This window comes from Mustelus asterias, chromosome 5 (genome assembly GCF_964213995.1).
Source record: "Mustelus asterias chromosome 5, sMusAst1.hap1.1, whole genome shotgun sequence".
Classification (NCBI taxonomy): domain Eukaryota; kingdom Metazoa; phylum Chordata; class Chondrichthyes; order Carcharhiniformes; family Triakidae; genus Mustelus; species Mustelus asterias.
The window spans coordinates 133424182-133437826 of record NC_135805.1 but is presented as its reverse complement, the minus strand read 5'-3'; the positions used below and the strand labels follow the sequence as shown (position 1 = coordinate 133437826).

Below are 13645 nucleotides of genomic sequence, written 5' to 3'. Positions count from 1 at the left end.
AGAACATGCAAACTCTACACAGTCACCCAAGGCTGGAATCGAACCTAGGTCCCTGGTGCAGTGAGGCAGCAGTGCTAACTATTGTGCCACCGTGTTTCACAAAGTGAAACCGGAACCAAACAAAAACAATATGTCAAGAAAAGTTTGGCCAAAATGTGAATTTGGAATAACAGGAGTTTAGTTGAATTTCAAACACTTGAGAATAACCTTCACTTTAACGTCCCTCACATTCCTACTAAGAGTTGGAGAACAAGAAGGGACAATGTCTGCAGCAAGTACAAACTGAAAGAGACAAACATAGACAGGAAATGCCTCCAACTGAGCCTAGCAACAAGTCTCACAACACCAGGTTAAAGTTTAACAGGCTTATTTGGAATCACTAGCTTTCAGAGTGCTGCTCCTTCATCAGGTGACTCATCTGATGAAGGAGCAACACTCCAAAAGCTCATGATACCAAATAAACCTGTTGGACTTTAACCTGGTGTTGTGAAACTTCTTAGTGTGCCCACCCCAGTCCAATACCGGCATCTCCACATCATGTCCAAATGAGCCTGCCTGAGCCTAAGATCTCTGAGCCCGATATGGAGTTGGAGGCCAACTTGCACAGCAAGAAATTTTGATGAGCAACAGTTGTAGAGGATAATCACCTCGTCAACAGGTATTTAGGAGGCAGTGGTGATACCCTAGAGGTCGAGGAAAGTCAGGCAGTATGGATTCACACAGGAACATTAAAGCAAATCATCCTTTTCAACAGATTTGAGGCACTGACTTTCCACTGTGAAGAAGAGAACTCGAGTATCAAATTGATTGTCACCATAAAACATTAAATTGCTCAAGAGAATCACAAGATTAACAAATCAGTTAAGATAAGGGATAGTTAGACAAGCTAAATGTATCTTTTGCAGTCCATACTAAGAGTCCAGGATGCTTTGTTGTCTCCTAGGTACGAGGATATTTCAGAAAGACTGGAATACATTATCAAAGGGAAGAGAAAACAGCAGAGCATCATGATCTGTATGGAATTGCCAATTCAGGAAAGGAAAGCCTTAAGCTCTGCGAAACAGTAACAAATTTATCAGCAGAAACTCTGGACTGGTATTCACTGGATTGCTAACATCCATATGTGCAAGAACAGAAAGCAAAGATTAGGACAGCTCAACATATAGTTAAAAGAGTGGAGTCAAAGAGGATTGGATCATTGGCAGAGATAAATACCAACTATGCCATTTAAACAAGAGGGCACAGAAAATTAAAACAATGAGAAAGAGCAGGTAGTGAAGATGGAAATAGGTGAGGCGAGTGTATCGATCAAAAATTTAGCAAAAAGATAGCATGCAGAAGGAATAAAAAGCAGTTCAGGGTGAATATTAAATCAATTTTACTTAGAGATGAAGGAAAAGAACGGGCCAAAAAGTCACAGTAAAGAATGTAGCATTAAATACAGAAAGTTCATTTATCATACTTTCTTTCTAGAAAACTGCATTAAAACTTCATCACATAATGCTTCATTATGATGATATTACAATGTCTTATTCTCAAGTTGATTTTAAAAAATGACATTTCAGAGTGTGGGGAATAAGCTGTGGAATTAGAAGCAATTATATCACAGGAAGATATAGATTTAGTGGCTAACCGATAGAAACTTATCAGGTTATTACTGATTTTTGTAAGAACTGAACAGGCAAGCAAGGAGGAGTAGTAAAAATGAAGGAAGGACTGCATGTTGTCGAGTGGACTGATGTATACCAAACAGGTTATAATTAATGCAGATAGTCATCGTGGGCGATATTAAAAGAAGAATTGTTACATTAGCAGTGCTGCATTACAAACCCCTAATTTAGGAAGTGAAGTCAATGGCTGAAAAGATCTGGTAGGTGTGTAGGAATAACAAACCGTTCTAAAGTATTTGATTATGCATTCACCGATTTGGAAAAAGAGCCAATAAAAACAGGGAAATGGGAACAGAATTCCTACAATGAAGAAAAAGTCATTAAGCATATGTTCATATGACCATATGTAGTACAGAATTCTAGACAAACATCAGTGATTACAGATTATGAAGTTGCAAAGTGAATGTGTCTCTTAAAGAAAGGCTTGCATTTCAGAATGTAGCAATAGTGTTGAGCTTAGAATGAAAGCAAATAAGCAGTCATGAAAGCTATAGTGTAGGGAGAAAACCTCAGAACAATTTAAACGCAGTAACGTATTTTACAAATACTATACTTAATAGCCAATATTTGGATCACCTTAGTTCAAAAGATTGAAGGCTTTGCACCCTCTAGTTCCTCACTTCTTGTGGCTAGCATTTCCCTCTCTCAGCCAGATCAGGTTCAAGTCCCATCCCAGGGCATGATGCCCACAAAAGATGTTGATAATATGGTCAAACTGGTGGATTATCAAGCCACAAATTCTTCCAATACTCCTATGGCAGGTGATAAGAGCACGAACCATATGATGTCCAGTCAATGAAAAACATAAGCCTTTTTATTATAGCCCTGAATTTCAATGCATTATGAAGTAAGCAACTTGTGTTGCTTGAGTGTTTATACACTAAATCAGGTGACAATTTAAGATGCACTCAATACAAATTGGTTTTAGATGTGACATTATAACAATCTAAATGTCCAATTAATTTCTTGATGTCCACAAAAACCAATTGCTTGCCTCACCGCATCATAAAAGTAGTTTATATGTTAAATTGGCAATTCTTTTCCACAAGAGAGATCAGTCAACTGGATTCCAGCTTTGATGTTCACTGGATCATGGGAAATTTTAATGGCCAGCATTTCCTTTGATTATGTAAAAATACTAAAAACCAATCTATGCATCATGTGGATTTATAGTCATTTAAACCTATTTAAACCTCCATTGTACCTTTGTGTCAAATTCTGTCTGAATATGTTCATGCGAATTGCCATGGAGCATTTTAGTATATTGAAGGCACTATATAAAGCAAGTTTTTATTGCAGTCAGTCATTACTGTCTACTTCCAGTGTACAATTTGAAGATTTGTTCAGAAATAAAAACAGACAAGAGGCGGTAATACTGTTGAAGGCTTGATCTATTGGAAGCAGCAGATTTATTCCCCATCTTCATCCAACATCTTCCCAAATGGTTTTAGTTTCCTTGCATGCTCAAAATCCATTTGCAACTCGCCATTCAGTTACGTAAATAACCAAATGCCGAGAATTCAATGTCGCAATACTTGCAGCTGAGACTATGCTCACATGACACTACTCGTAATTATTTTAGTGAACATGTGAACCCATTTCAAATACAAAGGTTAGCAATTACATTGATTTAGTGGAATGGGGAAATACTATAGAATCATAGAATTCTACAGTGCAGTAGGAGGCCATTCGGCCCATCAGGTCTGCACCGACCACAATCCCATCCAGGCCCTATCCCCATAACTCCATGCATTTACCCTAGCTAGTCCCTCTGACAATAAGGGGCAATTTAGCCTGGCCAATCCACCTAACCCGCACATCTTTTGAACTGTGGGAGGAAACTGGAGAACCCGGAGGAAACCCACGCAGACATGGGGAGAATGTGCAAACTCCACACAGACAGTGAGCCAAGCCAAGAATCGAACTTGGGTCCCTGGTGCTGTGAGGCAGCAGTGCTAACCACTATGCCACCTTACCGCCCCTATAATTCTATTCTAAATGCCATTTGAACAAATCCAGAATTTATCCACAAAATGTCAGTGGCCTAAATGAGCATAGTAATAGACTCACCTGATTGCCTATTCCAGAACTGCCCTGCTTCAGATCATTTAATTTGTCATGAAGTAATGAGCTACCTTGAAATAAGTACTAATATTTCTTGGACAATCAAAATATTGCTCCTTAACAGCATTCCTTTCATTCTTATTTGTAGAGGTTAACCTCCTGTACCTTTACCTGAAAGGAATCATTTTAGAATCAAAAGCAATGTTATACGGGTTGAACTTCAATTTCACTTGATGTCGATAGCCAGTTCTTTGCCGTTACCTTCACAAGCAGTTCCAAAAATGTTGTGCAGAGAACAATACAATTGCCACCATTAATTTCTGTTGCTGAAAAAGTGAATAATTTTAGGAAGGAGACTATGTATGGGTATCAAAATTGAGTCGCTCAACCTTGCAGCAAGATCCTTGAGAAAGTCAGATTTGTTCCTTCAGTCATCAGATTTCTGTATATATCGATAAACTAGCATATTGTCTCCATGCTATGAAAAGAGGTGCTAAGAAAAATAGTACTGCTCTCTTTGGATAGTTGAGACCATCTTGAAATAGAAGGTCCTCAATAATGCCCCAATATTTTTAGGGGAAATCTATTCTGGACTTACCCTGTTCCATGTGATTAAACTTCAGGAAGACAGAGCAGTGGGATCCTATTCTGGGTAAGAAACGAGAGCAGAAAAATGGAGAAGAGCATGCCAACCATTGAAGCCAAAAGACCAAAGAATACCTGAGCCTGTAGTTTACTAGACCCATTTTTATACACTCTCTTACACACTTCTATGTCCAGCCCCTGTCCAATACAGGCCGAACAATTCCTTTATCATTCCCTCCTTCATATGTGCAGAATGATTAGATTATTTCCACAGCTTTCAAGTGGGGCACATTTCAGAGTCTGGTTCCCAGTTCCAATCGAAGGCTATGATAGAAAAGGAAGGATAGAAACACAAGATGGAATAGGGCAAAAAACATCGATGGGAGAGAGGGGAGAGAGAGTTGAGCAAGAAAGTAGATGTGAGAAATGTGATGATGCTTTCATTATTTTATAAATCAGCAAAGGGCACTACCAGGTTTTTTTGTATAATTATAGAGCAGTGTACCATTCAAATTTAAAGCAGATGTTGCAATAGCGCTGGCCACATCTGGTGTGCTTGGTTTCCTAAAGTAGACTTTGCCTTCAGCATCCCAACAACCTAAATGAAGTCAGGAAAACTTTGTTCAGAAACTGCAAACACCGCAGATGAATGTAACAATCTCTTTTCAACATTCAGTGTGGAGTTTGTGCATTTCAGTGGCTAAATGGAGTTTTTAAGCCTCTGGCCTGAGACACAAGTCTGAGTCATTAAAAGCATTAAATCAGTGATCCTGGAAGAAATAAAACCAAAAGTTAGATCGCATTGCACTCATTGCTGTCAGGAGCAGAGTACAAAGACCAGGTCATTTACTGTCATTATACAAGAAAGCTTGTGTTGCTCTTGCGAGCTTAATTTCTGTGGATACAGCAAGACCTCCAGTTCAAAATCTAAACTCAGCTCAAATGTGATATGGTGATAATCTACTGGAGAGAATAATGAAGAGAAATAAAATATATTGGGTACAAGTGTGCATCTGGAGTAAGAGCCCTCTGAAAACCACAGGCCTAAAGTATTTAATCACAAAAGATACAAGGTTATTTTATGGAAAGTGAAATAAGACAACCTCAAGGGTAGACAGTGTATTAAATCATCCTGACTTTGAAATCCTATACCTTCCAAGAGATGCCCAAAACCTGAAAGCAAGTCCACACCTGAAATAAACCTGCCTTTTATTTGCATCGAAGCTGTAATCTATGTATTTCCAACATTTTAGGTTTGATTTCAAATTTGCAGTCTTTTTGGTAGCTGCCTCACCAACGCCAGGAATCCGGGTTCAATTCCGGACTTGGGTGATTGTCTGTGTGGAGTCTACATGTTCTCCCCGTGTCTGCATTGGTTTCCTCTGAGTGCTCCAGTTTCCGCCCACAGTCCAAAAGACATGCTGGTTAGGTGCATTGGCTATGCTAAATTCTCCCTCAGTGTACCTGAACAGGCGCCGGAGTGTGGCGATTAGGGGATTTTCTGAGTAACTTCATTGCAGTATTAATGTAAGCCTACTTGTGACACTACTAAATAAACTTTAAAATTAATTTACAGGATGTGGGCGTCATTGGCTAGACCAACATTTATTGCCCATCCCTAGCTTCCCTTGAAGTGCTGGTGGTGAGCTGCCTTCTTGAACTGCTGCAGTCCCTGTGGTATAGGTACATCCACAGTACTGTTAGGGACGGTGTTCCAGGATTTTGATCCAGTGCCAGTGAAGGAAAGCCTATATATTTCCAAGTCAGGATGGTGAGTGACTTGGAGGGGAACCGCCAGGTGGTGATGTTCCCAAGTATATGTTGCCATCATCCTTCTAGGTGGTAATGGTCATGAGTTTGGAAGGTGCTGCCTAAGGAGCCTTGGTTGAGTACATCTTGTAGATGATGCACGCTGTTGCCAAGTTCAACAGTGGTGGATGGAGTGAATGTTTGTGGAAGAGACACCAATCAAGCTGGTTGCTTTGTCCTAGATAGTATCAAACTTCTTCAGTATTGCTAGAGTTATAATTATTTAAGCAAGTGAAGAGCATTCACACTCCTGACTTATGCTTGCTGGCAGGCTTTGGGGAGTCAGGAGGTTGGATATGTGCCGCAGGATTCATTATTATTAATTTTTACATGATATGTGCGTCACTGGCTGGGCCAGCATTTATTGCCCATCCCTAACTGCCCTCCATGTCAGAGGACAGTTGAGAGTCAACCACATTGCTGTGGCTCTGTATGCCATAGCAGGTAAGGATGGCAGATTTCCTTCCCCAAAGGGCATTAATGAACCAGATGGGTTTCAACAATCGGCAATAGTTTCAGAGCCAGCATTAGACGTTTAATTTTAGATTTTTATTGAATTCAAATGTCACCATTTGCTGTGGTGGGATTCAAATCCAGATCTCCGGGGCGTTACCCTAGATTTGTGGATTGCTAGTCCAGTAATAATTCTACTATGCCACTGCCTCCGCATTCCTAGTCTCTGTCCTGCTCTTGTAGCCACAGTGTTTATGTGGCTAGTTCAGTTCAGCTTCTGGTCACTGCTGACTCCCTGGATGTTGCTAGTGGGCGATTTAGTGATGATAATGGCATTGAATGTCAAGAGCCAATGGTTAAGATCGTCTCTTGTTGAAGATGGTTATTGCCTGTGTGACAATACTGTGCCTTTAAGAAATATATGTCATATTTCTTGTGCAGGATCTGTTTTAGCATTTTTTTTATTAACAGTTCTGTTTGTCTCTAACCGAAATTCTATATTATTACTGCAGCAGCATAATTACTCCTAATTGCTAGAATGTCTGCTTTAATCTGAACTAGTGCTGTTCTGCTGATTTTAATGACATCCCTTGAGGTTTTGCAAGTGGAACTAGATTGGGTTGATTTACAGTAATATCAAGTGACTGGCTGGAGCTAGGCTTACACAGAATGTTCAAGTCAGATGCTGGTTGGAGTTTTAGAGAGCAGTGGCTCTCTTTTCCTCTCTGAAGTTAGAGACTGGAATCTGCCAGGAAATAAATCTCTTTCTCTGAGATTTTGTTGTTTGGGAGTGAATCTCTTTCAGAGTTCGCTATACAAGAGTCAGGGGTCTGTTTGGATCTCTGTCCAGAGGTGTTAAAAGGCTGGAAACCTAACATGCATGTAAGCATATCTGCTTTTGGTGCTAACTGGATTTATGTCTGAGGATGCTACTGAATTGGAACAATAGAGATGGATAGTTAATAAGAATTATACTTTGTCACTTTTAAGTATTTCAATTGGGAAAAGTTATGCTAATTCTTTTTATTATATTCTAACTGCGTTCTTAAATAAAGTTTGCTTTGATAAAAGCTTCCTCGTGAATCATGCCTGGAGCAAAATACCTTATGCTCACCCGAATGCCAAAATCAAAAGTTGGGATCTAGGCTAACTGCACAATATATCTTGGAGTTCCTGATCTGGTCCCAACGCCTGGCACTTGTGTAGAACCAATGTTTCTTGCCACTTATCAGCCCAAGCCTGGAGGTTGTCCCGGTCTCGCTGCATTTGGACGTGAGGAGTCACACATTGTGCAGTCATCAGAAAACATCCTCATTTCTGATCTTATGAAAGGAAGGTTATTGATGAAGCAGCCGAAGATGGTTGGGCCAAGTCGCTATCCTGAGGAACTCCTGCAGTGATGTCCTGAGATAATTGACCTGCAACCACCACAACCATCTTCCTTTGTGCCAGGTCTGACTTCAAGCATATGCACATTGTTATGCACATACAAAGAATAATGGACTTTGACTTTTTTTAAATGTAACCCGCAACAATATTTCAGCCAAAGCTGATCTCCACTCAAATAATGGCTAACAAGTTGGACAACTACTGACAATACTGAGAAAGTACAAGGCAAATGAGGCTACCCAATTTTATTTATTTACTTTGGAGAACAGTTGAAGCATGTCACAACTACAAAATAGATTCTTTTTTTTCTTACTTTTTGTCCAAAATAGGGGGGGGGGAAGCTCATCTTTGTCATCAATCTGGCAACTGTGTTTCGGTCAATATACAGGGCAACAGTAATTCCTTTGCTCTTTCCTATCATGCTTTTCTGAAGTTGTGTCACTGACAAGGTCAAAGTAATACTTTCTCCAGAAGCATACACCTGTCTCCCTGCCAAATCTCTGAATTGACGATTGCAATAGAGTTCAGGAGGTTAGTTTTCTTATATAAAATGAAGGTTAGGCTCCACCGCTTTTATTACTGTCGTACAATTTTATTTAGAGTGAGAAAAGGCATCTTTCTCAGATGCAAACATCTACAAAGTAAGCAGGATCTCACAAAGATATAAATTGTTAAAGATCAAATGAAGTTGACACTTTTTACTTCATTTTGTTTTCAGAATCAGTTTCAACTTGAGAGAAAATCCAGTTTAATTGGACAGGAACTTCATGTTTTGTTAACGAGAATTCCTTTACAAAACTATATGTCTAAAACTATCAGTTGTTTCTACTCAGGACACACAAAATTCTGTTTTCTAGTAATGAATTCAAATCATGACCTGCAATGCATTGCCGAAGAAAATGGTGGATGTTGATTCAACACTAATTTCTAACAGGGAATTGGATAACTATTTGGAGGGAAATTTTGAAGGGTTAAGGGGAAAGGGTAGGGGAGTAGGACTAACTGGATAGCTCTTTCAGAGAGACAGAAGAAGCGTAATGGATGAAGTGGCACCCTTCTGCGCTATATGATTGTACTGCATGGTTTCTAACAGGGACAAAGGGACCTCAGTGGTGACACATCAGAGATGCTACGCAGCAAGAAGACCTGACTTTTAGTCTGGATATTGGGGATTTCAGCATAGGTATATGTTATCTCAAAATCAAAATGATTTTTTTTGTTACAATTATAAAAGACTAATAGTCCAGATTCAAAATTAAATAACGTGTTCTACAGTACAACTTTACACAAAGTACTCTCCCTTACCAAAGCACTGTCACATAGCCATCTTGAAAAAGATAGAACTAATTTTCTAAAACCTTCAGCCAATGTTGCTCCAGCTGGCCAGATTTGTTTCTAATTCTCCGAGACAACGTGTCTGTTTTTCAGTAAAGCAAATCTAGGAGTTTGGCTAAGACTGACGACATTCAGCAACTGAAAACACTGACTGACATCTCTTGGAATTGTTAGGCAAAATGCTCTTAAGTCAGAGTGATACAAGTTCAAATCTGGGGTCTAGGTTGCTGGCATAGAGGAGGTACTGCATTGTGTTTCAAATGAGACTTTAGCCAAGATCACATCAGTTTCTTGATTTGAACACAAAAGATTGGATCACTTGATTGAAAGAAAGACAAAGTTGGTCAATATTTCTTCAACCTATGTGGGATCTTTTTTGCATAAATTGGTTGCTCCATTTGCTTATGAAACCATAACTAGCCTTCAAAGCTCCACTGACTATAAAACACTTCAGGATATCTGGAGGAAATGAGATATAAAGTTACTCCTTGACTATCTGGGCTGTTAATTAGGAAGCAAATACTCAACAGTTTAGCTTTAAACTTAAAGTCAAGAGCTATACTCTGCAATCATCAACAGCTTAAAACTTGCACTCCACATAATCAGAATCTAGATAAATAGGTGTGACTGTAAATTGATAGATTATCAAAATCACAGACACTACACTTCCATTTTACAATTTCTTTGACATAACCTGGGATTCATAAGATACAATACCATAACTGGGGTCATTGCACAGTAAGAGTGGGAATCAGAGCCAATTCTTCACCCCCAACTCCTTCAATTCAGGAGCATGAAATGCAATTGTAGTCCCTTTACCACCATCCAGAAGACATTAGCTGATTTGGCACTGTCCAGGAATGAGATATTCACCCACCCTCAGTTACATGGCTCCGTTTCATTGATATTTTTCATTGACAGTGAAAAGGAACATTGAACTTCCTTTTTCCTGGATCCATTCATTTTGCACACCTCCAAATGACACTTGCCTTTCTTACAGTTCTAATGATTTGCTCGTCTCTAATTGCTTAACATTGAAGTAGAAAGTTAAATTGTGGGGCCAGGTGATGTGGAAGGTATTAAACAAATTATTAAATGACAATATTTTGCCCTACTTTCATATTTGTGGAGATGAAGTGAATAAGCATTTTGATTAATAACTTTCACCGTGAATCTTCCCACAGATAAGAGAAAAAATCTTTGCAAAGGGAAGTTGTTTTCTCCTCAATAATGAGAAAAGAGATGGATCTGCAAGTTAGCTAGAATTTAGAAGAAAAAGTCCAATTAAATACAAGATGGTGTCAATTTTCTCTCCTTTTGTATCCGAGGGGGAAAGAATCCAAAGCATCCATCATCCTCTGGCACTTTGCACAAGTAGCCATTATTCAAAAAGAATTTTGACAAGTATTTATCTAGTATTCACCTGTACCCAGCCAGAATTGCAGAACAAGGATCAGGAGCAGAAATTAATGGCCAATTTTCCCAGGGAAGGGGCATTGCAACAACCTCACCTGACAGCAACTCAACCAGCTTCAACATTGCAGTGCCTGTTCCAAGATGCACTGCATTCTCAAATCCACCTCAGACCTGAGCCAAACTATCATATACTCCACAAATCAGCTTCACCTTCCCAGTAACAACTACAAACCTTGAAACGACCTTGCCTCAATGCCAATTCCAGACTCAGCTCAAGACCATGCTGGATGTGAACTCTTCAACTCCATCATTGGACGTGACTAGTAATTAGACTCAAGACCCTGACCACAGCTCAGTATGGAAGGAAGCAAGGTGAACCAAATGAGATGTACAGCAACAACAAATAGAAGATGAAAACATTATAAAGTGAAAAATATTATGCAAAACAGCAGGTGATTCACTAAAAACCTAGGCATTCTCTTTAGGATTAGCATGGCAATCTGGTAGGATTACAAGTGCAATTATAGAATTGCCAAGAACAAGAAACCAAAACCTACAAGATGAAAATGAAGTGGAAACAAAGTATTAGAATCCAAAGTTGTTCAAAACTATATTACAATAGAAAGTTTTATTTATAGAACATGTAACACAAGGAGAAAAGTAATCATGCTTCAGTGATCTGTTCAGCAAATTTCATCAGCTTTGCTTCCAATTTCCATCCTTCCTTCGCCTTCACATCTGACTCGTCCCTACCTCGACTTCTCTATCTCCATTTTTGGGGATAAGATGCTGGCCACAATACTTACTGGAAGCCCACCGACTCCTACAGCTTATACCTTTGCATTGACAATGAAAAGGAACATTGAACTTCCTTTTTCCTGGATCCATTCAATTTGCACACTTTCTTACAGTTCTGATGATTATATCTTTTCCCACCCCAGTTCCTGTAACATTCCATTTTCTCAGTCACATCTCGTTCTGACAATGTCACCTGCCATACCAGTGCATTCAATAGGTCTTTCTTGTCAACCGAAGATTCCTTTCACCGACCACGTCCTTCCCATTTCCCACACCTCTGTTCTCATCCCTTCCTTCCCTCCCCCAGGACAACTAGGACTCACCTTCCACCTTACCAGACGCCACATTCAGATTATCCGCTGCCATTTCCCCCACCTGAACACTGCAGTACCTGTCTGCAAGCATGGCCCCAAGTTTCCTGTCATGTCATTTTAGTTGTCTGTCACACTCCCACTCTGATTCTTTGTCCTTGTCTACTCCATAAAGCTCAATGGAAACTTAAAGAACAGCACCTCATCAATCAAAAAGGCAATGTACCGCTTTCCAGATTCAATGAGTCGATGCATTTCAGATCTTAACCACTGCTCCCCAACCCCCACCCCCCAGACAGCTAATGGTGATTACTCTGCTATTGCTGTTAATTTTGTTTCTTGACTTGTCCCATTACCATCCCTTTTTTGCCTTACAACAATCATCCCTCGTCTTTTAATCACTCCTGCCATCCACCTGCCATCAGACTTTGTGCTCTTTCTTCCCCTCCTCACTTTCACTGCCTCTGTACTTGCTTAAATATTGTTGAATCTAACAGTTTCCAGTTCAGATAGAAAGTCATTGATCTGAAACGTTAAATCGGTTTCTCATCACAGATACTGCCAGACCTGAGTTTTTTCAACCTTTTTGGGTTTTTATCGCAGCATTATTACAGTATTTTACTTCTCTACCCATATTTTATTAATCCCTCATGGAACAGTTAAGCTTCAATGTGCTGAAGGTGGCCCCCATGCCAGAACAACAGCAACGGTATAAATCATCCTCATGCAAAAATTGAGGACGATTCAAAATATAAACAGGAAATATTCAGCAAATGGTTCAACATCACCTGCAACTAGTGATAAAATGACAAATGATAAATGATAAAAATGATTCAGCTGGAACTCTAGTCAGATTAGAAACAAACTGTGTCTTCCCTGGAGAGACGAAGGATGAGAGGTGACCTGATAGAGGTTTACAAGATGTTGAGAGGTCTGGATAGGGTAGACTCTCAGAGGCTATTTCCAAGGGCTGAAATGGTTGCTACGAGAGGACACAGGTTTAAGGTGCTGGGGGGTAGGTACAGAGGAGATGTCAGGGGTAAGTTTTTCACTCAGAGGGTGGTGGGTGAGTGGAGGCAAACTGAGATTACAGGATATTTGATGCATTGTGGGAATTATAACTTGTTAACAATGGGGCTTGGGTTGTAATGTAAAGTTTTTCACTCAGAGGGTGGCGGCTGACGTCGGTGGTGGTGGAGGCAAACTCGTTGGGGTCTTTTAAGAGACTTCTGGATGAGTACATGGGATTTAATGGGATTGAGGGCTATAGATAGGCCTAGAGGTAGGGATATGATCAGCGCAACTTGTGGGCCGAAGGGCCTGTTTGTGCTGTGGCTTTCTATGTTCTATGTACCAGTTATAAAATAGCAACCGTAACTTTTTAAAATTAAACATGAATTCAGGGTAGTACAATGTTTCAATGTGTGCAAATCCAGGGGTCACAGGTTTCTAGATGCTTTGTATATATTTGTGCCGCAACATTAGGGGGAGCAGTTCCTGCACATGTGCAGTTGCAGTGAGGTATTGGGACAGGGCAAAACAACACAACAAACTAGTAGTCCCTGCCTGCTACTCTAACAGAAATACACTTTAAATGGCATACCCGTGGATCACTACTATTGTTCCCACATTCAAAAACATTAAGTTATACTCACTAGAGCTGCAGAAACAATGCATTCCTTCTCTGTACTAAGGTCTTCACCTGTTAGGCTGATGATGCTTGGAGGTAGACCCATGGCTTGGGGAGGAGACTGGAAGCAAGAGAGGTCCTAACGTCAGACAATACTTAATAAAATGAGTGACCAGCATTTGCAA

General features: G+C 39.9%; 1 protein-coding gene across 6 annotated transcripts in view; it reads right to left on the bottom strand.

The window, feature by feature from the left end:
* Positions 1 to 13645, bottom strand: part of smap1 (small ArfGAP 1) — a 252271-nt gene that overhangs the window by 129759 nt on the left and 108867 nt on the right. For 3 of the 6 annotated variants that reach the window (XR_013497794.1, XM_078213304.1, XM_078213305.1), the window contains one exon: positions 13486 to 13581. The exons of the other annotated variants lie outside the window; for them this stretch is intronic. Coding sequence is in view for 2 of the 3 variants with exons in the window: in XM_078213304.1 (XP_078069430.1) it covers positions 13486 to 13581 (96 nt within the window). In the remaining variant the exon portion in view is untranslated. The remainder of the gene's footprint in view (positions 1 to 13485; positions 13582 to 13645) is intronic. 6 annotated transcript variants of the gene reach the window in all.